The sequence below is a fragment of the Mytilus trossulus genome, chromosome 8 (genome assembly GCF_036588685.1).
Source record: "Mytilus trossulus isolate FHL-02 chromosome 8, PNRI_Mtr1.1.1.hap1, whole genome shotgun sequence".
NCBI lineage: Eukaryota > Metazoa > Mollusca > Bivalvia > Mytilida > Mytilidae > Mytilus > Mytilus trossulus.
The window spans coordinates 4,853,702-4,879,264 of NC_086380.1; the positions used below are offsets into that span (position 1 = coordinate 4,853,702).

Consider the following 25,563-nt stretch of genomic DNA (forward strand, 5'->3'; position numbering starts at 1 on the left):
TTGTAATTTCCCCAAAGGTTGATTGAAACGTATTCAATGTGCAATAAAGATATGCAGAAAGTGTTTGACAATATAGCATAATGAATAAATATTGAGAACAATTCTTTAAGATTCAGTGATGATTCAATGGCACTTCTCTTTATCTATCAGTCCGTGAAAAGGCTTAAGCGACAGATGTTCATGCATCTACGTGCATTTTGTTTACATGAAATCGAACATAAGATAATCAGTTTAGGTATTTATAGAGTGTGAAGCTGATTTGACGATGTTTTGCATCATTATAAATTGCAATTGAAGCTGCCAGATAGCTATACTAACTCATATGATTAATTCCTGTATGTGATAGAGAGACATCATAAGAGAACAAAATAGAAAAAAAGAAAAAATTGTAAATCAGCTGTTAACGTAAATAAGTGAATTCGTAAAGACAACTTTAATATGTATCGGAGAATGTCACTCTCATATTAATTGTGCATTTTTTGTTTGTTTATTGTTTGTTCTTGTTAACTTTAATTATGACTACATTATAAATTCAATCACCAGTACTATACACTTTTGGCAGCAGTTCACTACCAAGAATTTGTCCCAAAAATAAAGATAAAAAATGAGAAGTAAATATTCTGGAAAAGTATTTATTTATTACGATATAAATGTAATGAATTGTTCGGTCGATAACTAAACAAATTCTATTTTTTTATAATTTGAAATAATATAGGTACTAGCATTTTTATTTTTGCAGTTCACATGAGTATAACATTATCTATACACAACATATTTGATGACGGCTGCCTCCAAAACATTTCTTATTTCCAGATCAATTTCTTCTAAAAGTTATTTTACTGGTTTACTTGCTAATTAGGTATCCAGAAAATGTCGACCTATGTTCTCCAACAATTATTTCCGTACCACCGGCATGTTTAACAAAAACTTTGTCATTCATCTTCAATGCCATCACAACATTCAGAGTCCCAGTTGATAAATTATTACCGAAGGCCTGGACCATTCTCTCATTATTTTTCCACAGAAAGCAGTGCAAATACTTGGCATAATAAGACATAACCGTTGTTGAAATAGAGTAAAGTCCCGTTTTTGGCGCAGTAAAAACTCCAGTGTCCTGACTGTAGACTCCACCAATGTTTAACCATACTTTGTCAAATACTACAACTTCATTACTAGCAAGACTCTTAGATGATGTAAGCGATGCTGTAAAGGCTGGCCTTTCCCTTTTTCGTCCAGGTTCTGAAAAATAATTGTCAATCTATTTTGTATACAGCTGTACAATAACCCAATACAGTCTATATTTTTTCTATTAAAAATTATACTTATCGAAAGTGAGAATAAGCCTTCACTTGAAATAAGTAACATGTAGACGAAACGCGCGTCTGGCGTACTAAATTATAATCCTGGTACTTTTGATAACTATTTAAACCACTGGGTCGATGCCACTGCTGGTGGACGTTTCGTTCCCGAGGGTTTCACTAGCCCAGTAGTAACCACTTTGGTGTTGACCTGAATATCAATCATGTGGTCATTTTTATAGATGTCCTGTTTACAAAACTTTGAATTTTTTGACAAACTAAGGATTTTCTTATTCCAGACATAGATTACCTTAGCCGTATTTGGCACAACTTTTTGAAATTTTAGATCCTCAATGCTCTTCAACTTTGTACGTGTTTGGCCTCATAAAAATTACAATTTGAGCGTAACTGATGAGTCTAATGTACTCTCTGCATATCAGTAATATAAACATTAATACATGTGGTCAGGTATTCATATAAATGAGACAAAATTAAGAAGCATAACATTATATAACAATATCTTTTACTTAAACGATTTACACATACACTCAGAACTCGTAGTGGCGGATCCAGAAGGGCGGGGTGGTTCCGGGGGATAAAAAAAACCTTTTTGGGGACGATCAATGCATTTGAATAGGGACATATGGTTTGACACCCACCCTTTTCTTCTGTGTTTTGAACCCTTTTTTTTTAAATGGTTGGATCCGTCCCCGACTCGAAATATATTGCCATGGCCGTAGTATATTTTCTGTCATAAAAGCTTCAGAAATACATCATATACATACCGTTTCCTATGTCTTTAATAACAGCCTGTTTTATCTGAGGAACCATCTCGTTCATGGTATCTTCTACTGTCTTCTGTATAGCGATCTTCAACACCTCGTTAAGTTTCGTGGTATCGAACAGAGCAACTAAAGGCATATTAAGATTGTCCAGTAGTGGTATCTCAGTAGAAGAGTTGTCACTTTTTTGTCCTTTCCCGTACTTCATAATCGTAATCACAGAAAGTAGAAACAAAATCCTCCTTAGTACCATGGTTACAAGTTTATCAATTGTTTTCTTCACTCCGACTGTTTATTCAAAAACCTACAAGAACTAATATGTTTCAGAAAAAATGCAAAGTATTTATATGCGTTGCTCATGTGGTTAAAAAAACACCATATCAAACAAACAGTCAGAGTACGAGTGTTTGTTTGCAAATTACATACCGGCGAATGGTGTAAGGTAACGTTTACTGTCACTTATAATTTTTAATTATCAGATATCAAAGTGAACTGTTTAAATTAGATTAAGGTTTTGTTACAAGATTTAGATAGTTTTATTGTCGAGCCTGCAACTTTTGTTGCAGAAAGCTCGACATAGGGATAGTGATCCGGTGGCGGCGGCGGCGTTATCTAACTTCTTAAAAGCTTTATATTTTAGAAGGTAGAAGACCTGGATGCTTCATACTTTGTATATAGATGCCTCATGTTACGAACTTTCCGTCGGTCAAATGTACAATGTCCTTGATCTCATTTTTATGGTTCAGTAACTACTTGGAAAAAAAGTTACGATTTTTTGTAATGTGAAATTCTCTCTTTAATATTATAAGTAATTGGATAACTATATTTGTTGTTTGTCCTCATGCCCGTCAGACAGTTTTCACTTGACCTCATTTCATGGATCAGTGAACAAGGTGAAGTTTTGGTGGTCAAGTCAATATCTCAGATACTATTAGCAATAGGTCTAGTATATTCGGTGTATGGAAGGACTGTAAGGTGTACATGTCTAACTGGCAAGTGTCATCTGACCTTGACCTCATTTTCATGGTTCAGTGGTTATAGTTAAGTTTTTGTGTTTTGGTCTGTTTTTCTTATACTGTCTGCAATAGGTCTACTATATTTGGTGTATGGAATGATTGTAAGGTGTACATGTCTAGCTGACAGGTGTCATCTGACCTTGACTTCATTTTCATGGTTCAGTGGTCAAAGTTAAGTTTTTGAGATTTGGTCTATTTTTTTAATACTTTATGCATTAGGTCAACTATATTTGGTGTATGAAAATGTTTTATGATCTATATGTCTGTTTAGCAAGTTTTATTTGACCTTGACCTTATTTTCACGGTCCATTGCTAAGTGTTTGTGTTTTGGTCTGTTATTCTTAATTTATAAGCAATAAGTGAACTATATTTGTTGTATTGCAGAATTGTTAGCTGTACATGTCAACCTGGCATGGTTCATCTGACCTTGACCTCATTTTCATGGTTTATTGATCAATGTTGCGTTTTCTTGGTTAATGTTTAGTTTATGTGACAGTTGTAATAAAGCTTTATATTTAGGTCTATCTACATAATATCAATGATTAGTAAAGAAGGCGAGACATTTCAGTGTGTACACTCTTTTTAAACATTGTTTAAAGGAATATCATCCACCTTGGTTGGAGCTCATGAAGGTAGCCCTCTTGGAATGCAAAAACGCTTTTAAAAAAGCCATGCACATATCTACAGGTGGCTTTTAAGCAAATGTAAAATCTCCAAATTAATGCTTTTTTGTACAAATTAAAATGTAACAGATCGTTTTGAATTAGGCACCAGGTTGCACGGTCGTCCACGAAAGCACGAAGGTCTTAGTAACTCTCGGGTACCTATTGGACCATGTTGGATCCACTTGGTAATTTTGCGAGCTCAACACAATTTTTTAGAAAAGTTGTGTAACTATTCAAGAATAATTTACTTAAATGACAAGAGACGTCGACATCGAGTTGGTCAGTATTTTCTGGCGGCATTTTGAGAGGGAAATGATATATCATCAGATTAAACATTGACTGAGTCCGTTTTATAGGTATAAAGGCCACATGTCAAACACATCTGACGTCACAAATATCAATAAGGGATTAAAGGAAGAGCTGACCACAAAATACACAGGCTCATTGAAGACCGATTTAACATATCACATCAGGCACCGCTTTTATAATTGTCAAGCCGGATATGCTTACTCTTCCGGAGGAATTAATACCACCCTCGTTGGTGGTAGGGTTCATGTTGATAAGTCTTTAATTATCTATGTTGTACATTTTGTGCAAATTAAGTGCGTTTGTCTGATTTTACTTTAACCATGGCGTTGTCGGTGTTTTATTCGAGCACTCCAGCTCCCTCCACCATTAAAAACTGGCCGCCATGAAATAGCCTATATTCGGTGCTTAAAAGTGGCGTTAAAACACTAACAATCAAATCAATCAATCGAACGAACGAAATAAAAAGTTCCAGGTGAGCTTAATTAAGTTAGAATATGAAGACTTTGACTCTAGAATCTGAAGCATGCTATGTGTTTACAGTTCAATTTTCGATTAAATTCGTGGTACCATACTTTCATTCATATTTTGTTTATAGATTAGGCTGTAAGTTTTCTCGTTTGAATTGTTTTACATTGTCATTCGGGGACTTTTATAGCTTACTATGCGGTATGAGATTTTCTCATTGTTGTAGCCGTACGGTGACCTATATATGTTTTTGTAGTTGTTTTTAAATTTCTGTGTCATTTTGGTCTCTTGTGGAGAGTTGTCTCATTGGCAATCATACCATATCTTCTTTTTTTATGTTTTATGTTTCCTTGTATTACCAAAATGTTTGAACTATGAGTTGCAATCTTTTATTTGAAATACAAAGCGTACATTTAGTTATTGTCATGTACAAATATATATGTATTCAATAATGTAAAGCTAAGTGGCCCTGTGGGGATTTAAAGACACATCATATATTATAGTATTTAATGAATAACCAATCACACTCATTGACAAAGTGTTCAATAATTATATGGTTTATAAAGAATGTAAGAAAACTGAGACAAATGTAAAATTGATATTCTACTTTGAATGGGCGAACGGCAATGGTAGCCTAGTCATACGCACATCATCAATTGTAATTTGTAATTAACACAGAAGTCAACTAATTCTTTGTGCACAAGGATATGCAGAAAAAGTTACGATATAGTATATTGGACAAATATCGAGAACAATACTGCTAAAAATCAGTGATGGTTCAATGGCGTTTCTCATTATCTATCTGTCAGCCATTTACACGTGATCAGCGACAGATGCGCATGCATGTACGTGCATTTTGTTTACATGAAATCGAACTTAAGATAATCAGTAAGGTATTTATAGAACAGAACAATATATAGCTGATTTGACGATGTTTCTCGGCTTTATAAATTGAAATTGAAGCTGCCAGACAGTTATACTAATTCAGAGGATTAATTCATCGCAAACTATAATCATCGCAATCGATTAATGAAATAGAAAAAATAAAGAAGACAAGACAAGACAAATACTTTATTAAAGTATCACCACTTGTTACATATAAAATATACAACATAGACTTAGTAAAACACAAGTCAACAACAAAGGTCAGCATATAAAGAGTTATGAGAGACTTTTTTTTTTCTTCTTAAATTATGATACAAAGGACAAGGTATGATAAGGGCTATTTTTGGCCCCCTCTCCAAATAAGTTTAAATTGACATCAATGATGGTCTTAGTGTAGACACTAGAAAAAATAATGATTTTATTGTGTTCCGGTGAAAGGAAGGTTGCCTAGCAACGGTTTTTATGAAGAATGAAAATTATCACATATTAATTGCTTTATCAGTAAAAATTTTAATATTTGCAAATGATATTGTTTGTCCAAGAAGAACTTGAAGTCACAAATGAAAATACCCTTTAATTTTGTTTATTATATGCTTAAAAACAACCTTGGCAACAGAAATGTTGCCTAGCAACGGTTAAAAAATTGGTACTTGCCCCTCTTAAGTATGAATTAAGCTGTTGTTTGAAGATTTTTTTTCCATTTGGTGTTTCATCCAATATTTTAAAGGCACAAATTTTCAAAAGTATTTAATTTTAAAAAGGAAGTAAAACTAACAAACCTTTCGGATATCTACATATAGATAATATTGACATAACATCTTTAAAATTTCAACTTACCGACTACTGTCTGTAGGACTGTCACAAGCAAGAAAAGGAAAACTCCCAGTCGTGCATCCAAGATTCCGGCTGTTTGAGTCTCATGTGATGCAAAGTTGCTTATATACCCTTAATAAACCCACGTGTGGACACGTACATTTATCAGATATATTGACGAATTCGGGTACGTATTTGTCAATCGAAGTCAATTTAATATTATCCTTCTAATTTGAAAAAAAAGGTTTTAAAAGAATTGGCGAAACAGGTTGTGTTGTTTACGCACAAGATATATTAAAAAATTGACAATAATTACACTTAAAGATTGATGATTGTATCAAAATTAAAAAAGAAAAAAAAACTTGTATGTATATTTTTTTGATATGTTATACATAATCAACAGTAAATTAAATTAAGTAACATGAGTTGTTGATTGTATCTTCTAATAGGTTATAGGCTATCTATATTAAAATGATGCTATTGTCCATCCGTAAATATTAATTTAAACATTGTAATTACATGTCTAATATACCTTCTCATATATCTGAAATTATCATTATTTCCGAATATTGCATCTCCTTGTTTTTGCTACGTAACACATGTTTTAATTGTATTTAATACAATTATATTTCACCGATGTGATAACTTACACCGACGCATGTTGAATTTGAATAGTGTATTGCTTCTTTTTATTCGAAAAATAATTTTTGGAAGTTACACATGTAGAATAAGGCAAAACGAAAAATTTTAATAAGTTTAAGCTTGAGAATATTGTTTGAAATTGAAAAATTCCATGCAGTTTTCCAAAAACTAAAATTTGTTTTATTCATGTTTATAATCTGTGTGAACTGTGTTATATATATTTAAGTCTTTGTAAACGTCAGGCAATTTAGAAGAATTTCAAATTTGACCAAAAAAAAACCAAACCAAATTTATCATCCAATTTGAAGTAACGTTCATCTTGAGGTAGGAATGGTAGCTTTTTCGTTTCCGTGTGTCTGGTAATTCGAGTAATCTCCAGGTAACTTTTGGTTAGAATGATAGCAAATTACGGAGTTAGTTCCCCTCAATTGGTAATTTCTAGTGCATGTCAACCAAATATATCTTGAATTACCAGAACAGGAAAAGGAAATGAATGTTATATTTGTGCACTATTATACATTGTATTATTATTTATTCATTTTTTTTCTCGTCTTGAATAAGTACAATGTATTTTTAAAAAACCGGTAGTCGGCATTTCATTTTTGAAATAGAATGCAATATGTTTTTATGGATATTAGAAAGCCAAGCTCCAATGTATTACGCTAGAATATATTCATGACTAGAATTTCAGTTGATTGATCTTTTACTGCTGCTGATTTTGTTTCCCTTTTTTTTTCTTTTGTTATTGTTGATAGTTTCTATTTTTATCATGCTTTTTACCCCAACAACACAGACATGGGTAAAAATCGTAATTCAAACTCCAGTATCTATTTAAGAATTGTACTTTATTTAAGAAATAATTGATGCCAGCTATACTTTATTGTAGTTTTAACATGGGTAGGCATTATATTCGTGATTATTTTTGCCAGAGTGATAATCAATTATTTCGATTCTGATTAGGTCATTTACGGTAATTTCTATGTTCGCTGTGTACAGTATTTGTGTAGGCTCTTCCATCAACCTCCCTGTCGATTTGTATCCAACTAGTTCAAACCAGTTTAATTTAGCAAAGTTGCTTTTCTAAAATTCAAAATTGAAACAAAAATTAACAAATTTATTAACTAAAACGATATTTGTGTCACAATATAACAGAAAAGTTATAATCCAACCGTCTTTTCGTTTGAAGTCAATTTCTGACACGCATATTTTCAAGTCAGTTGTCAATAGCGGTGGACGCACAAGAAGAATCGGTAGGTCTATAGTTACTAAATTAATCGTAAATGTTCCGCCGGTTATGGTAGCATTGGTAAATATGTTCATATCTGATAGAGGATTCCTTGATAAAATTGTGCTGACATTCGAGGCTTGGCAGGAGGGGCCCTTTGGCAGAGATTCATTTATACTTGCGGTGCCCAGAAAAAAAAAAATAGCATTGTTGAGTTCCAGAAAAAAATTAAAATATCCTTGTGGCGTCCCAGAAAAAAATTAAAATAGCCTTGCCAGACGTCATAATTATTTGGACTATACTTGCGGTAGCTACACCCTGTAAAGTTGATGAAAGTGCACGCCATTGTGCATCTGACGATTTAAAATGCTGTATTACATGATGATTAAAATTAAAACTGAGTGACAATCTTGTTGTATTTGTAAAATGCATTGGAAACTTCGGTGGTATATTGGTAATTACGCCTATTTTTTTAAAATAGGAGAATGGGGTTCGATTCCCTGCTAGGGTCAATCCATTTTATCATAAATATGAAACAATTTTGTCATTTCATTACAACAGTTATAATAACCTATACTTTATTTTATATTTATTGTCAGATCATATGTTTCAATGAAATTATTATAAACATGCCTTTTTAACAGGATAGATGAAACGTGTTTTTTCAGAGGGAGGGGTTTTGAAGTTAGAACAGCCAACATTAGCAACATAGTGACCATTTGCCATTAGACATAGTGACCATTCGCCATTAGATTCACTGGCCAAAAAAGCAAAAGTGTCGGACAAAAAGCAAAATAATCGGACAAAAAGCAAAACGGACAAAAAGCAACGGACAAAAAGCAAAAGTGTCGGACAAAAAGCAAAATAATCGGACAAAAAGCAAAACGGACAAAAAGCAACGGACAAAAAGCAAAAGTGTCGGACAAAAAGCAAAATTATCGGACAAAAAGCAAAAACGGACAAAAAGCGAATTGCGAACAAAAAGCACCGTATCATACGGTGTTACACTATAATATACACATCTAGATTATCAATATTTTTGGGACGAATTCTATATTGAGTATAGAATCCCACATCTTACTAAGCAACATCAAACATTTTGTTTTAATTTGTAGACCAGTACAAAATCTTTGTTTCAATGTGAAAGTCTTTTCATGAAAACAAGAATATATAAGATTTAATAATTTGAGATGAGTTTAAACAGTTTTTAAAGATACTTAACAGTTAATGGAATAAAAGAGACGTGACTTGTACCACATACAGACATTTTGCGGAATAAAATGTCTAATCCAGGCAATTACGAATTAATATGATGTACACATGTAGGGGTTGGAATAAATGTGTCCTCTGCATGGGTACAAACCTATGGTGGATTAGAAACGACTTAACAAGGCAAAAAGGGGGGTGTATACATCGTTTTTGGAGTTATTAACGAGGCATTTAACCATGAAAGTTAAAGGTCAAATAATTGGACCTTGAGATCAACGGTAAATGTCATAATGATATTGAAATTGATAATAGAAATGGAGAATGTATCAAAGAAACATCAACCCGACCAAAGAAGAAACAACAGCAGAAGGTCACCAACAGGTCTTCAATGTAACGAGAAATTCCCGCACCCGGAGGCGTCCTTCAGCTGGCCCATAAACAAATATGTACTAGTTCAGTGATGATGAACGCCATACTAATTTCCAAATTGTACACAAGAAACTAAAATTAAAAAAATACAAGACTAACAAAGACCAGAGGTTCCTGATTTGGGACAGGCGCTAAAATGCGGCGGGGATTAACATGTTTACGAGCTCTCAACCCTCCCCTATATCCCTCGAGCCAATGTTGAGAAGTAAACGCATTACAATACGTACATTTAAAATTCAATTCAAGAGAAGTTCGAGTCTGATGTCAGAAGATGTAACCAAAGAAAATAAACAAAATTAGACTGTTATGATATCTGAGTCATGGCTATACACTGTATGCCAAATATCACAAGTCAATGTATAAAAACTAAATAAGTGTAGACCGGGACAAGTGTGTATGAGAATAAAATTCCAAAAAAAGAAGAAAAAAGTAATATGTTTAACATAATTAATCCATTCATTTCATTTGAAGCCAGAGAAAATTGACAAAGACAAGTGAAAACTGAGTACAGAATAAACTGTTTTCTTTCAAGATGAAATGGACTATGGTTTGAATGGTTTTACAGTAGTAATTTTGAGGCCCTTTATAGCTGGTTGTTTGGTGTGAGCTAAGGCCCCGTGCCGTACATTGATCTATAATGGTTTACTTGTATAAATTGTTATTTGGATGGAGAGTTGTATCATTGGCACTCACATCACATCTTCCTATAACTATGGAACATTTTTGTTATCTGTAATTATGATGTGAATACTGGCAATGACGGAAAATGGTTTCACTTTCCTGTCAGTGTCAAATGATTTGTGAAATATCATGTAAAATGCATGACATTTGTATGTGATTGATTTGCATTTTGTATTTTTTCGTTTTGTTTTTGTAATTTGTTTATCAAAATGAACTACAGTTTTAATTGGATATGAAAGTTACTAATAAGAGTATACTAATATAAGTTCGGGTTAGGGTGAAGGTTGTCGCCTGTTTAAACGTTTACACATGCTGCGTTTGTTTGCAACTAGTTACGAACCTGTTCAGTGGTTGTTGTGGTTCATACGTGTTCCTCGTTTCTAGTTTTTTTTATATAAAGATTAAACCGTTGATTTTCCTGTTTGAATTGCTACATTAGCCACTTGTGTGTCCTTGATAGCTTGCAGGTTGGTGTAATCCAAAGCTCTGTGTTAAAGGTCGTACTTTGACCTATAATTGTTTACTTTTTACATGTTGTGTCCTGAAAGGAGAGTAGTATCATTGGCACTAATACCACATCTTCTTATTTCTATAAATGTTGCAAAAGTTATTTCTTTTGTGTGGATGTGTATGTTTAAGCGCGGATTCATATACGATGGATTCTTACAGTATGCACCCTTTTATTCATTCATTGTACAATTTTATAAATATAATAAATGAATTAAAACGCCTGATATCGTGGGTTCTGACACCGGCCTGGTCAAACTTAAGACTTAAAAATTGGTATTTGCTGATTTCCGTCAATCAATTGGCATTAAGGGGTAAGAACAAAAACTAGTTGGATCGGAGTGTCAAGTTAGGGTAATATGTCTTCCAACGGACTGTAACCTTTTAAGCTATAGCACACTAAAAATTAATGAAACAAACAACCCATTCAGCAACATGATGTCCAAAAGTGAGCACTTTGTGTAAACATGAATTATGATTGAAATAGTAACTTTTATGAATTAACTGTTAACAAAACTTTATATTGTTTGCAAAAACTACGGATAATATATTCAGGAATAAATAACCTTTATTCACAAAATAAAATCGGAATTTGAGCCTTTTATGGTCCTTTGACATTTTTTTTATTCGACCGTCACTGATGAGTCTTTTGTACGCGAAACACACGTCTTACAAGCAAGATATCTTTAATTATGATGCGTTTTTATTCCTTTCATATTCAATACTTGTTTTATTTTCTTCGACGTGTAAATATCTGATTAAAAAATAAAAGAAGCTTTTATTCTTTTGAATATGTTTAAATTCATAATACATGAAGTGCTGTTATTTTAGAAGATATATGATTGATTGAATGTTGTTTCCTGACCGTCCAGTGACAAATACTTTATGCATGCAAATTTTAACGGAAAGATATGAAGAGAATGATTTGCAAACAAGAAATACGAAGTAGCACCAAGTTGTCGTCAAGACAGAACAACGGGAAGGCGGGTGACAATTATAACAAATAATAAGTCCAATAAATTCAACGCCATGACCAAAAAAAATAACTCAAGATACATAATTTAGATCATAAAAGTGTTGGATAGTTTTGTTTAATTTTGATTATTGTTACACTTACACAATTAACTAATTAAAATGGTCACATGGTGTCTTCTTATGTGAGGGTGAGGACAGGGGGTACCCTTCTCCCTTCTCCCACCCCTCATCTCCTTTCTCCTACCAGGCCTCTTCTCCTTTCTCCTACCCCTCTTCTCCTTATTTTTTTTTAATTTACCGGAAAAAAGAGATATTTTATTTTTTTGATATTTTATTTTTTTCTCCAACTTTTCTCCTTTCTCCCAGCCTTCCTCTCCTTTCTCGTACCCCCTTTCTCCTTTCTCCTACCCCTTTCTCCCGGTCTCCCTCACCCCTGTCCTCCCCCTCTTATGTGATATGAATTACAGTGTATGTTATTATTCACAGTTCTGTAGTTTATTTTCGCCATCTGTATTTTTATTAAATGATTGTCTAAAATGTTAACTTGGCATGCCATACTTTGTAGAAATGCGGACGTGAAAGAAAGCACTTTTCACAAAAGTGTCAACGGAGATTAAAACATTCCAGGGCGACGATTTCGTCAATTATGAAACAAAATACGTATATATGCACTTTTTGAGTATGAACCAGTTATTATATTCATTCACAATTACGTTCCCAGTATTTCTCTGAAGTTTATCACAGTTCCGTTTATTTTTGGGTCAAATTTCGACGGTCTGCTAAAATGTCACTTTAAATTAAAGAATAATGAGTAAAGGAATATCCTGTTTTCCTGTCTCAAATATATGTTTATTTTTCGTCCTAAAGAAACTAGCTATTATTATAGCGTAGCAGGAACACTTTTCCGTCGTCAGATCTAGTAAATACCGGAAATCATCTCCGGTCCGCAGTTCGGTTAAAAATTTCGATGATTCAATGAAAACAACGACGATTTTTTGTCACTTTTTTGAATTTTTAACTATGAGCGTACTTACGACCCACTAAAATATTTGAACTACATCAACATTAATGTTCAAGGAATGTCTGGTATAAATATGATCGTTGGTCGTAGGTACGCTCATAGTTTAAAATGCAGAAAAAGTTTTTGAAACTGCCATTTTTCTGCCCTTTTCGCGAATATTGAGGTCTTTACAGCAACAGAGCATGAATAATATCAACGGAAGTTGAAAAATCTATTAATGTTAACAAAAATATAGGTTTTAAACTTTAAGAATAATGTATTATAATTAATGGCAAGTCACTTTTAATTTGAACGAAATTAGGGGGCCGTTCTCTACCTTGTCATTTGTCAACAAGTATGAGTATACATACCATTTTCGCTTAAGGATGTTCGCTACTCTATTAAAAAATAACAAGCTTTTTTAAAGACTGTTATGGATCGATAGTATATAAATAAAGGAAATAAAAAAGTAGAAAAAAATGGCGGGTCCGTGTGCTAGTTTTAGAGATATAAGCCATTGAAAATTTGGCGGGAAATAACTCTCTCTGGACTTTTCATAAACTTAACATTGGCACCTTATTTGTTTCAAAAACTATGAAAAAATAACAAGAATTTTATAAAATTTTGTAATATGGCTTTTTAAACTTTATGTTATAAAATTATGAAAAGAAAAGTAGGGGTTAGTGGGCAAAATTTTTTGATGACAATACATGGATAAAACCAGAGGATTCCAAAAATCTGGCAAAAAATCCAAATACAGTGGAGCAAACATCCTTAATTAAAATTTCATATATATTCAGTATCGTGGCTGTATCGACAATCAACGTAAATGAGTTACATATATGTTGTACTTTGTATGTATTAAGGAACTCAGTCTAGGAATTTTCCATTCTCACATTAATTATTTGTTAATGTTAATGCTGATTAAGAAATCATGTTTAGCTAAATGGGTACACATCAACACTTCTATCCTATTCTACTACCTAGAATTGCTGAAATAAACGAAGATATAAAACAAATCATTTTCTGATTTTTTTTAATTTATTACTAAATAGATATAATAAAAATCTCGGTCTTTTACTAAACAAATGCATATTTATGTATTTTTTTGAAATAATATAGAAAGGTACTAGCATTTGGAAATTTGCAGTGAACATAAGTATGACATTATCTAAAAATAATGTGTGGTTTGTCGACTTCATTTATCTTTTTCCAGATCAAATTCTTCTAAAATGTTTCTACTGGTTTACTCGGAAATGAGGTATCCAGAAAATGTCGACCTTTGATCTCCATAAATGTATTCCGAATCACTGTATAAATGTTTGACATAAACTGTGTCATTCATCTTCAATGCCATCACAACATTCAGAGTTCCAGTCGATAAATCATTACCGAAAGCCCTGACCAGTTTCTCATTATTCTTCCACAAATCGCAGTGTAAATAGCTGTTATAGTTAGACATCACCGTTGTTGAAATAGAGTAGAGTCCCATTTTAGGAGCAGTAAAAAGTCCAGTCTCGTGATCGTAAGCTCTACCCATGTTTAACCATACTTTGTCAAATATTACAACTCCGTTACCACCGAAATTTTGGGTGGATGTAAGTGATGCTGTAAAAGCTGGCCTTTCCTTAACTCGTCCAGGTTCTGAAAAATAATTTTCAATGCCTTTTGCATACAGCTTGAAAAATAACCAAATACAGTCTATATTGTCTATATGAAATTATACTAATTGAAAGTAAAAATGGGCCTTCACTTAAGTTACATATATTTGTGCCCTCTGCATTTAGTTTTATAAACATAAATACATGTGGTAAGGTCATCATATTAATGAGACAACTCTCCGCCAGAGACCATATGATAGAGAAGTTAAATTAAGAAGCATAACATAACAACATCTCTTACTAAAGCGATTTACACATACATTTAGAGGTTGGAATCATTTTTTTTTGGTGGTCACTTCATTTCAATAGGGACATATGGTAGGAATCCCCCGTTCGCCTTGGTTGGGACCCTCCTTTTTTAATGGCTGGTTCCGCCTCTGACTCGAAAACATTGTCATGGCCGCATAATATTTTTTTAGTCATAAAAGCGTAGGACTCAAATCTATGGTGGGTTCCAAATCTATGGCAGATTTCTAATCTATGGTAAATGTGACGTCATGCCATCCCACATCTATGGCAAGTTTTGTACTTTCCTAATCTATGGCGGATTTATGTTGTTTCCAAATCTATTGCAAATTTTGTGCAAATGGAAAACAATGCAGTTCATTTTCGACCTATAACTTGTCTTGAGCAAGTCGAAAAATACGACAACTGGAGCATGTCTACAAACATTTGTGGAATAAACATTCCATAATGTTAAAATGATGTGTTCTGTAAAAAATAAACATTTTTCATGAAACCTGTGCATGGTACCTTTTTTTAGCCAATTCATTAAACCAACTAATAAGACCTCTAACAAACAAGAAGGCCGCTTTTTATAAAAAAAAAATATAAAAAAGTAACAAATAAAAATAGACAGTTTGAATTTTCAAATAATATTTATTTCAGCGATATCGTTAATACATCTTTTTTTTATTTGATGACGATTTAAATCAAATTTGTATCCCGTAATTTTATCTATTATTTTATAAACTTTGCCAGCCGTAGACAGTAAACTACTACTAACTAGATATAGGAAGATGTGGAATGAGTGCCAATGAGACAACTCTCCATCCAAGTTACTATTTATAAAAGTAAACCAGTATAGGTCCAGGTACGGCCTTCAACAAGGAGCCTTGGCTCACACCAAACAGCAAGCTATAAAAATCCTTTTTTCTAAAATATGCGGTACTGAAAATAGAGGCGCCATAATTCATCGCGGGATTCGGCCAGTACAGCACATTTGGTCCATCTTTAGAATAGTAGGTCACATCTTCCTTTAAACCACCCAAAAAATGTTGTCATGGAAATATCTTCATCTTGAATGGTGTTCAAATTTATGGGTTCCGCCATCGTTAGCGGCATCGAAGATCTAATATGGCGTTATATTCAATTGTGACGTTATACGGTACCCTTTCCCCGAGATCTGCCATAGATTTGGAGTAAACAAAAATCTGCCATAGATTTGAGTTGTTTGGCGTTTGTAACGTCACATTTGCCATAGATTAGGAATCTGCCATAAATTTGGAACCCGCCATAGATATGAGTCCTATATATATACTTCATACATACCGTATCCAATGTCGACAATAACAGCCTGTTTTATCCGAGGAATCATCTCGTTCATGGTATCTTCTACTGTCTTCTTAATAGCGGCCCCCAACACCTCGTTAAGTTTTGTGGTATCGAACAGTGCAACTAAAGGCATATTTTGATTGTCCAGTAGTGGTATCTCAGTAGAAGAGTTGTCACTATTTTGTCCTTTCGCGTATTTCATAATCGTAATTACTAAAAGTTGAAACAAAATCCTTCTTAGTACCATGGTTACAAGTTTAACTATTTGTTTTCTTCACTCCGACTGTGGTATTTGAAAACCTGCAAGAACTTATATGTTTCGGAAATTACGAATGCAAAGTATTTATATGCATTGCTCACGTGGTTTATTATAAAAAAAAAACATTTAAAAAACCAAAAAAAACCCAACAAAACTGTCAGAGTAAGAGTGTTTGTTTGCCAATTAAAGACCGGCAAATGATGTAAGTTAATGTTTGCTGTCTTTTATAGTTTTTTGTTTTTATCATATATTAAAGGGAACTGTTTAAATTAGATAAAGGTTTTGTTACAAGATTTATATAGTTTTGTTGAACATTGTTTAAAGCAATATCATCCACCTTGGTAAGGGCTCGTGAAGGGTAGCCCTCTTGGATTGCAAGATCGCTTTTAAAGGAACCCAATCTGAGATTCACAGGTGATTTTTGTCGAGCCTGCGACGCAGAAAGCTCGACATAGGTTTAGTGATCCGGCGGCGGCGGCGTTAGCTAACTTCTTAAAAGCTTTATAGTTTAGAAGGTGAAAGACCTGGATGCTTCATACTACTTGAAAAAAAAAACAAGATGTTTTGTATTGTTAAATTCTCTCTTATAATAAGTAATAGGATAACTATATTTGGTATGCACGTACCTTGCAAAGCCTCATGCCCGTCAGACAGTTTTCACTTGACCACGACCTCATTTCATGGATCAGTGAACAAGGTTAAGTTTTGGTGGTCAAGTCCATATCTGAGATACCATAAGCAATAGGTCTAGTATATTCGGTGTATGGAAGCACTGTAAAGTGGTCAACTGTCCAACTGGCAGGTGTCATCTGACCTTGACCTCATTTTCATGGTTCAGTGGTTATAGTTAAGTTTTTTTGTGTTTTGGTCTGTTTTTCTTATACTGGATGCAATAGGTATTCTATATTTGGTGTATGGAATGATTGTAAGGTGTACATGGCTAACGGGCAGGTGTCATCTGACCTTGACCTCATTTTCATGGTTCAGTGGTCAAAGTTAAGATTTTGAGTTTTGGTCTTTTTTTCTAAAACTATATGCAACAGGTCAATTATAATTGGTGTATGGACATATTTTATGATCTATATGTCAGTCGTGCAAGTTTTATTTGTCTTTGACCTCATTTTCACAGTTCATTACTCAGTGTTAAGTTTTTGTGTTTTGGTCTCTTTTTCTTAAACTATAAGCAATATGTCAACTAAATTTGTTGTATGGAAGAATTGTTAGCTGTAAATGCCTGCCTGGTATGGTTCATCTGACCTTGACCTCCTTTTCATGGTTCAAAGGTCAATGTTTAGTTTTCTTTGTTTATGTTAAGTTCATGTGACAGTTGTAATAAAGCTGATATTTAGGACTACCAATATAATATCAATGAATAGTAAAGAAGGCGAGACATTTCAGTGTGTGCACTCATGTTAAGTAAATGTAAAAGTCTCCAAATTAACGCTTTGAACATATTTAAAGGTCACAGATCGTTTTCATTTGACGTCAGGTTGCACGATTGCCCAGCAAACCCGAAGGTCTCAGGTACTAATTTGACCATGTTGGACCCACTTGGTTATTCGACGAGATCAACACAACTTTTGAGAAAAATTTGTGTAACCATTCCAGAACAATTTAGTAAAATTAGTCCTGCGCCAGTTTTTCATGTATATGTATTCAAAAAGTCCCTATGGGGAGTATAATGCACACTATATATTACAGTGTTTTGATCAATGAGAAAACATTGAACAAATCAAACTCATTGACAAAGTATTCAAAGTATGTGGATTTTATTGAATTTCAGACTTTGAAAGGGCAAATGACATTAATATCGCAGTATATGCCACAGGCTCACGTGTGATTCTCATTTCCCCCAAAGTTGATTGAAAATAATTCAATGTGCATTACAAATATGAAGAAAGAGTTTGACAAAATCATTGATTATATTAAAGTGGATAAATATTGAGATCAATACTTTAAGATTCAGTGATGATTCAATGGCTCTTCTCATTATCTACCAATCAGCCATTTACACGTGATCAGCGACAAATGCACATGCATGTACGTGCACTTTGTTTACATGAAATCAAATCTAAGATAATTAGTAAGGTATTTATAGAGTAGAACAATATGTAGCTAATTTGACAGTGTTTCTCATCGTTATAAATTAAAATTGAAGCTACAAGCAGACAACTTTACTAATGCAGACGATTACTAGTAATTAATTGCGAACTATAATAACCGCAATCGATTAATAAAACAGAAAAAATAAAGGCATAAATCACAAAACAATATAGAGTGAACTTGTAACAAATATGTTGCACTTTGTATTTAGCTAGGAATACAATGCTCACTATAATTATTTGTTTATGTTAACTTTGATTGCGACATCATAATTTGTTTAATGGGTTCGCCAAAACACTTCTATAGCCTATTTCACTATCAAGAGTTGCCGAAATGAATGAAGATATAAAAAAAAAATCAGAATTAAATTTCTGGAAAAGGCTTTATTTATTACTGGATGATATATTAAATTTGCTCGGTCTTTTACTAAACACCTCCAAAACATTACTCATTTCCAGATCAATTTCTTCTAAAAGTTTTTTTTACTCGGTAATTAGGTATCCGGAAAATGTCGACCTTTGATCTCCAAAAATTCTTTCCGAACCAGCGGCGTGTTTGACATAAACTGTGTCACTCTTCTTTAATACCATCACAACATTCAGAGTCCCAGTCGAAAAATCATTACCGAAAGCCAGGACCATTCTCTCATTATTTTTCCACAGAAAGCAGTGTAAATGGCTGTTATGATGAGACATAACCGTTGTTGAAATAGAGTAGAGTCCCGTTTTGGGCGCAGTAAAAACTCCAGTGTCGTTATCATAAGCTCCACTCATGTTTAACCATACTTTGTCAAATATAATAACTTCATATCCAGCAAGATACTTATGTGATGTAAGCGATGCTGTAAAAGCTGGCCTTTCATTTTCTCGTCCAGGTTCTGAAAAATAATGCAATGTGAACGCAGCTTGAAAAATAATCCTAACAGACTATATTCAATTGGTCTTTATGACATTATGTTAATTGAAAGGAAAAAGATACATTTTGATAGAGAAGTAAAAAAAAAGAAGCATTTAATAATATAACAATATATCTTTATTATCACAAATTTTACGCATACGTTCAGAACTCAAAAAACATTGTCAGGTGAATTTTTTTTTATTGATTTTTTTAAAAGCTGCTGACATACATATACTTTTTACATACCGTATCCAATGTCGTTAATAACAGCCTGTTTTATCCGAGGAATAATCTCGTTCATGATATCTACTGTCTTCTTAATAGCGGCCCTCAACACCTCGTTAAGTTTTGTGGTATCGAACAGAGCAACTAAAGGCATATTTAGATTGTCCAGTAGTGGTATCTCAGTAGAAGAGTTGTCACTATTTTGTCCTTTCGCGTATTTCATAATCGTAATTACTAAAAATTGAAGCAAAATCCCTCTTAGTACCATAGTTACAAGTTCAAGAATTGTTTTCTTCTCTCCGACTGTGTACTTAAAAATTAACCTGCAAGAACTTATATGTGTCGGAAATTACGAATGCAAAGTATTTATATGCATCACTCATGTGGCTTATGATAACAAAAACATAAACAAAAAAACAAACAAAAAACTGTTAAAGAGTAAGAGTGTTTGTTTGCAAATTAAAGACCAAAGAGTAAGAGTGTTTGTTTGCAAATTAAAGACCGGCAAATGGTGTAAGTTAACGTACTAGTATGCTGTTTTTTTATAATTTTTTTTTATCAGATATCAAAGAGAACTGTTTAAATTAAAAATATTTTGTTACAAGATTTATATAGTTTTGTTGAAAGTTTAAAGCAATAAGTTGGGGCTCATGTAGGGTAGCACTCTTATATTGCAAGATCGCTTTTAAAGAAAGACAAGCACAGACTCACAGGTGATTTTGAAGCAAATGTAAAAGTCTCCAAATTAACGCTTTGGACATATTTAAAGGTCACAGATCGTTTTAATAAGACGTCAGGTTGCACGATTGCCCAGGAAACCCGAAGCATGTTAGACCTTCTTGGTTATTCGACAAGATCAACACAACTTTTGAGAAAAGTTGTGAAAACATTCCAGCAAAAATTTAGTTAAATGACAAGTGGAGTCAACATCGAGTTTTTTGGAGGCATTTTGAGAGGGAAATAATCTACCATCAGATTACACATATTCACTTAGGTACTGAGTCCGTTTTATAGTTATGAAGGCCATTTCAAACACATATGACGTCACAAATCGTGACATGGGATTAAAGGAAGAGCTGAACAGAAAGTACACAGGCTATTTGAAGACCGATTAGACATATCACATCAGACCCTGTTTTTATAATTACATGTGAAGCCGGATATTCTTACCCTTCTGGAGCAACTGAGATCACCCCCGTTTTTGGTGGGGTTCGTGTTGTGAACTCTTTAGTTTTCTATGTTGTACATGTATTTTGTGTAAATTAAGTGCCTGTTTGTCTTTATTCTTTTGAGCCATGGCGTTGTCAGTTTATTTTCGACTTGTGTGAATTTATCAATGACTAAGATCAAAATTGATCTCATAATTGTAAAACAAAAATCAGGATATAAAATTTTGAACATAAAAGTTCCAGGTAGGCTTAATTTAGTACTATGTTTTAAATATAACGACAAGGATCTGAAGAATGCTATGTGTTTACAGTTCAATTTTCGTATAATTTGCACTCACAAGAATTTTGTTTATACGCATTGGGCTCTGTTGACATCCACGTATATCATTGAAATATATCATATTTTAACAATATCACTCCAACCATGTTATATACAACAAACTAATGATCTCCTGCCCGCAACTCAAAACTTTTTTGAGGAGATAATCGCACTGCATCACAGTTTTAATGATTTTGTTCAGTTCCTAGTGACAATTAATACTAGTATTCCAGACAAAACCATGGTTGTTGGAAAATACTATCGCATATCTTATGATATCACAAACACTAATAGTATTCTAGATGTAATTTAACGATGATTTCCTATTTACAATAACATCTAAACAATTTTTATTTTTACGATTTTCATGTAAGAAAAAAAAATCTGTTTAAATAAAACTTGAGAAAGCGTTTTTTCTAGCATGCTATAATATATATAACTGGTTTAAATGTTGAAATATATAAGTTTAATGAGACCCAAAGAACTGTATTGTTGTTTGAATACGTGGTGCCAGACTTTTATTCCTCTTTTTGTTCATAGATTAGGCTGTTAGTTTTCTCGTTTGAATTGTTTTACATTGTCATTTCGGGGCCTTTTATAACTAACTATGCGGTATGAGCTTTGCTCATTGTTCAAGTCCGTACGGTGACGTATATATGTTTTTGTAGTTGTTAATTTCTGTGTCATTTTATTCTCTTGTGGAGAGTTGTCTCATTGGCAATCATACCAAATCTTCTTTTTTATATTTTATATTTCCTTTTTATTACCAAATGTTTGAATTATGAGTTGCAATTTTTCATTTGAAATACAAAGCATGCATATAGTTGCGTTATTGTCATGTACAAATGTATATGTATTCAGTAATGTACAGCTAAGTATCCCTGTGGGGATTTAAAGAAACATCATATATTATAGTATTTAATGAATAACCAATCACACTCATTGACAAAGTGTTCTATAATTATATTGTTTATAAAGAATGTAAGAAAACTGAGACAAATGTAAAATTAATATTCTACTTTGAAAGGGCGAACGGCAATGGTAGCCTAGTCATACGCACATCTTCAATTGTAATTTGTAATTAACACAGAAATCAAATGAAACTAATTCTATGTGCACAAGGATATGCAGAAAAAGTGACGATATAGTGTATTGGACAAATATCGAGAACAATACTGCTGAAATTCAGTGATGGTTCAATGGCTCTTCTCATTATCTATCTGTCAGCCATTACACGTGATCAGCGACAGATGCACATGCATGTACGTGCATTTTGTTTACATGAAATCGAACCTTAGATAATCAGTAAGGTACTTATAGAACAGAACAATGTTTAGCTGATTTAACGATGTTTCTCGTCTTTATAAATTGAAATTGAAGCTGCCAGACAGTTATACAAATTCATATGATAAATTCACCACAAACTATAATCACCGCAATCGATTTATAAAATAGAAAAATTAAAGAAGGCATTAAATATATTTTTGCTGTATCACCAAATCAACGTAAATGAGTGAATTCGTAACAAATATGTTGTACGTGCTTTGAATTTATCTAGAAATACCGGTCTCACATTAATTATTTGTTTATGTTAACTGTAATTGTGACATCGTTATTCGCTATCATTAACTGTCTAAATAAACGAAGATATAAAAAAAAACTTTTGTGAAAAATGTTTTATTTATTCCCAAATAGGTATAATAAAATGCTCGGTCATTCACTAAACAAATGCATATATATATATATATTTGAAATAATATAGAAAGGTACTAGCATTTGGAAATATGAAGTGAACATGAGTATGACATTATCTATACATAACGTGTGTTTTTTCGACTGACTTAATATCATTTCTCATTTCCAGATCAAATTATTCTAAAAGTTATTTTTGCTGGTTTATTCGGTAATAAGGTATCCAGAAAATGTCGACCTTTGATCTCCATAAATTCTTTCCGAACCAGTGTGATGTTTTACATAAACTGTGTCATTTAATTTCAATGCCATCACAACATTTAGAGTCCCTGTTGATAAATCATTACCGAAAGCCAGGACTACTTTCTCATTATTTTTCCACAGATTGCAGTGCAAGTAGCTGTTATGATAAGCCATAACCGTTGTTGAAATAGAGTAAAGTCCCGTTTTCGGCGCAGTAAAAACTCCAGTGTCCTGACTGTAGACTTCACCCATGTTTAACCATATTTTGTCAAATACTACAACTTCATTAATAGCAAGACTCTTAGTTAGCGTAAGCGATGCTGTAAAGGCTGGCCTTTCCCTTTTTCGTCCAGGTTCTAAAAAATAATTGTCAATCTATTTTATATACAGCTGTACAATTATAACCCAATACAGTCTATATTTTTTCTATTAAAAATTATACTTAATTATCGAAAGTGAGAATAAGCCTTCACTTGAAATAAGTAACATGTAGACGAAACGCGCGGCAGGCGTACTAAATTATAATCCTGGTACTTTTGATAACTATTTAAACCACTGGGTCGATGCCACTGCTGGTGGACGTTTCGTCCCCGAGGGTTTCACTAGCCCAGTAGTAACCACTTCGGTGTTGACCTGAATATCAATCATGTGGTCTCTTTTATAGATGTCCTGTTTACAAAATTTTGAATTTTTCGACAAACTAAGGATTTTCTTATTCCAGACATAGATTATACCTTAGCCGTATTTGGCACAACTTTTTGGAATTTTGGATCCTCAATGCTCTTCAACTTTGTACGTGTTTGGCCTTATAAAAATTACAATTTGAGCGTAACTGATGAGTCTAATGTACTCTCTGCATATCAGTAATATAAACATTAATACATGTGGTCAGGTATTCATATAAATGAGACAAAATTAAGAAGCATAACATTATATAACAATATCTTTTACTAAAACGATTTACACACACACTCAGAATTCGTAGTGGCGGATCCAGAAGGGCGGGGTGGTTCCGGGGGATAAAAACCCCTTTTTGGGGACGATCAATGCATTTGAATAGGGACATATGGTTTGACCCCCCTTTTCTCCTGTGTTTTGACCTCCTTTTTAAAATGGTTGGATCCGTCCCCGACTCGAAATATATTGCCATGGCCGTAGTAACATTTCTGTCATAAAAGCTACATACCGTATCCAATGTCTTCAATAACAGCCTGTTTTATCCGAGGAATCATCTCGTTTATGGCATCTTCTACTGACTTCTTAATAGCTACCTTCAACACCTGGTTAAGTTTCGTGGTATCGAACAGAGCAACTAAAGGCATATTTAGATTGTCCAGTAGTGGTATCTCAGTAGAAGAGTTGTCACTATTTTGTCCTTTCGCGTATTTCATAATCGTAATTACTAAAAATTGAAGCAAAATCCCTCTTAGTACCATAGTTACAAGTTCAAGAATTGTTTTCTTCTCTCCGACTGTGTACTTAAAAATTAACCTGCAAGAACTTATATGTTTCGGAAATTACGAATGCAAAGTATTTATATGCATCACTCATGTGGCTTATGATAACAAAAACCAATAAAAAACAAAAACTGTCAGAGTAAGAGTGTTTGTTTGCAAATTTAAGACCGGCCAATGGTGTAAGTAAACGTTTGCTGTCTTCACTAAAAAAAAAATATCAGATATCAAAGGGAACTGTTTAAATTAAAAATGTTTTGTTACAAGATTTATATAGTTTTGTTGAACATAGTTTAAAGCAATATCATCCACCTAAGACGGGGCTCATGTAGGGTAGCCCTCTTGGATTGCAAGATCGCTTTTTAAGAAAGACAAGCACAGACTCACAGGTGATTTTGAAGCAAACGTAAAAGTCTCCAAATTAACGCTTTGAACATATTTAAGGTCACAGATCGTTTTTATTAAACGCCAGCTTAGACGATTGCCCAGTAAACCCGAAGCATGTTGGACCTTCTTGGTTATTCGGCAAGATCAACACAACTTTTGAGAAAAGTTGTGGAAACATTCCAGCAAAAATTTAATTAAATAACAAGTGGAGTGAACATCGAGTTGGATAGTCCTTCGCCAGTATTTTCTGGAGGCATATTGAGAGGGAAATAATCTACCATCAGATTAAACATATTCACTTAGGTACTGAGTCCGTTTTATAGGTATGAAGGCCCTGTCAAACGCACATGACGTCACAGATCGTGACACGAGATTGAAGGAAGAGCTGAACAGAAAATACACAGGCTATGTGAAGACCGATTAGATTAGATATCACATCAAGCCCTGCTTTTAAAATTACATGTGAAGCCGGATATTCTTATCCTTCTGGAGCAACTGAGATCATCCCCCGGTTTTGGTGGGGTTCGTGCTGTGTACTCTTTAGGTTTAAATGTCGTACATGTTTTTTTTAATGTAAATTAAGTTCCTGTTTGTCTTTTGTTTTAAGCCATGGCGTTGTAAATTTATTTTTGGCATGTGAGTTTTTTGTCTCTCTTTCATGAATTTATAAATGACTAAGATCAAAATTGATCTCACAAT

At 33.4% G+C, this 25,563-nt stretch overlaps 4 protein-coding genes and 1 long non-coding RNA gene across 5 annotated transcripts; 1 reads left to right on the forward strand and 4 right to left on the reverse strand.

The window, feature by feature from the left end:
- Window positions 1-616: 616 nt before the first annotated feature.
- Window positions 617-6,387, reverse strand: LOC134728158 (complement C1q tumor necrosis factor-related protein 4-like). Its single transcript, XM_063592636.1, has 3 exons — window positions 6,258-6,387; window positions 2,084-2,384; window positions 617-1,239 (listed from the first exon to the last, which is right to left on the reverse strand). Exons 2-3 carry the CDS (start codon window positions 2,331-2,333, stop codon window positions 845-847), a joined length of 645 nt encoding a protein of 214 aa, XP_063448706.1. The 5' UTR covers window positions 2,334-2,384; window positions 6,258-6,387; the 3' UTR covers window positions 617-844.
- Window positions 6,388-7,992: 1,605 nt separating this feature from the next.
- LOC134681596 (uncharacterized) lies at window positions 7,993-9,286 on the forward strand. Its single transcript, XR_010100644.1, has 2 exons — window positions 7,993-8,125; window positions 8,745-9,286. It is a non-coding gene; the product is annotated as an uncharacterized LOC134681596 (long non-coding RNA).
- Window positions 9,287-13,680: 4,394 nt separating this feature from the next.
- Window positions 13,681-16,433, reverse strand: LOC134728159 (complement C1q tumor necrosis factor-related protein 4-like). The gene is made up of 2 exons (XM_063592637.1): window positions 16,114-16,433; window positions 13,681-14,545 (listed from the first exon to the last, which is right to left on the reverse strand). Exons 1-2 carry the CDS (start codon window positions 16,361-16,363, stop codon window positions 14,148-14,150), a joined length of 648 nt encoding a protein of 215 aa, XP_063448707.1. The 5' UTR covers window positions 16,364-16,433; the 3' UTR covers window positions 13,681-14,147.
- A 2,503-nt stretch (window positions 16,434-18,936) lies between these two features.
- LOC134681597 (complement C1q tumor necrosis factor-related protein 4-like) lies at window positions 18,937-19,922 on the reverse strand. Its single transcript, XM_063541245.1, has 2 exons — window positions 19,622-19,922; window positions 18,937-19,355 (listed from the first exon to the last, which is right to left on the reverse strand). Exons 1-2 carry the CDS (start codon window positions 19,866-19,868, stop codon window positions 18,961-18,963), a joined length of 642 nt encoding a protein of 213 aa, XP_063397315.1. The 5' UTR covers window positions 19,869-19,922; the 3' UTR covers window positions 18,937-18,960.
- A 2,824-nt stretch (window positions 19,923-22,746) lies between these two features.
- On the reverse strand, window positions 22,747-24,503 carry LOC134681598 (complement C1q tumor necrosis factor-related protein 4-like). The gene is made up of 2 exons (XM_063541246.1): window positions 24,210-24,503; window positions 22,747-23,379 (listed from the first exon to the last, which is right to left on the reverse strand). Exons 1-2 carry the CDS (start codon window positions 24,457-24,459, stop codon window positions 22,985-22,987), a joined length of 645 nt encoding a protein of 214 aa, XP_063397316.1. The 5' UTR covers window positions 24,460-24,503; the 3' UTR covers window positions 22,747-22,984.
- Between the last annotated feature and the right edge of the window lie 1,060 nt (window positions 24,504-25,563).

Excerpts from the sequence above, each read along its gene's own strand:
- LOC134728158 (XM_063592636.1), bottom strand. The coding sequence starts at position 2,333 with ATGGTACTAAGGAGGATTTTGTTTCTACTTTCTGTGATTACGATTATG. Across the intron at positions 1,240-2,083 it reads TATTAAAGACATAGGAAACG|AACCTGGACGAAAAAGGGAA; the intron begins GTATGTATATGA and ends ATTATTTTTCAG.
- LOC134728159 (XM_063592637.1), bottom strand. The coding sequence starts at position 16,363 with ATGGTACTAAGAAGGATTTTGTTTCAACTTTTAGTAATTACGATTATG. Across the intron at positions 14,546-16,113 it reads TATTGTCGACATTGGATACG|AACCTGGACGAGTTAAGGAA; the intron begins GTATGTATGAAG and ends ATTATTTTTCAG.
- LOC134681597 (XM_063541245.1), bottom strand. The coding sequence starts at position 19,868 with ATGGTACTAAGAGGGATTTTGCTTCAATTTTTAGTAATTACGATTATG. Across the intron at positions 19,356-19,621 it reads TATTAACGACATTGGATACG|AACCTGGACGAGAAAATGAA; the intron begins GTATGTAAAAAG and ends ATTATTTTTCAG.
- LOC134681598 (XM_063541246.1), bottom strand. The coding sequence starts at position 24,459 with ATGGTACTAAGAGGGATTTTGCTTCAATTTTTAGTAATTACGATTATG. Across the intron at positions 23,380-24,209 it reads TATTGAAGACATTGGATACG|AACCTGGACGAAAAAGGGAA; the intron begins GTATGTAGCTTT and ends ATTATTTTTTAG.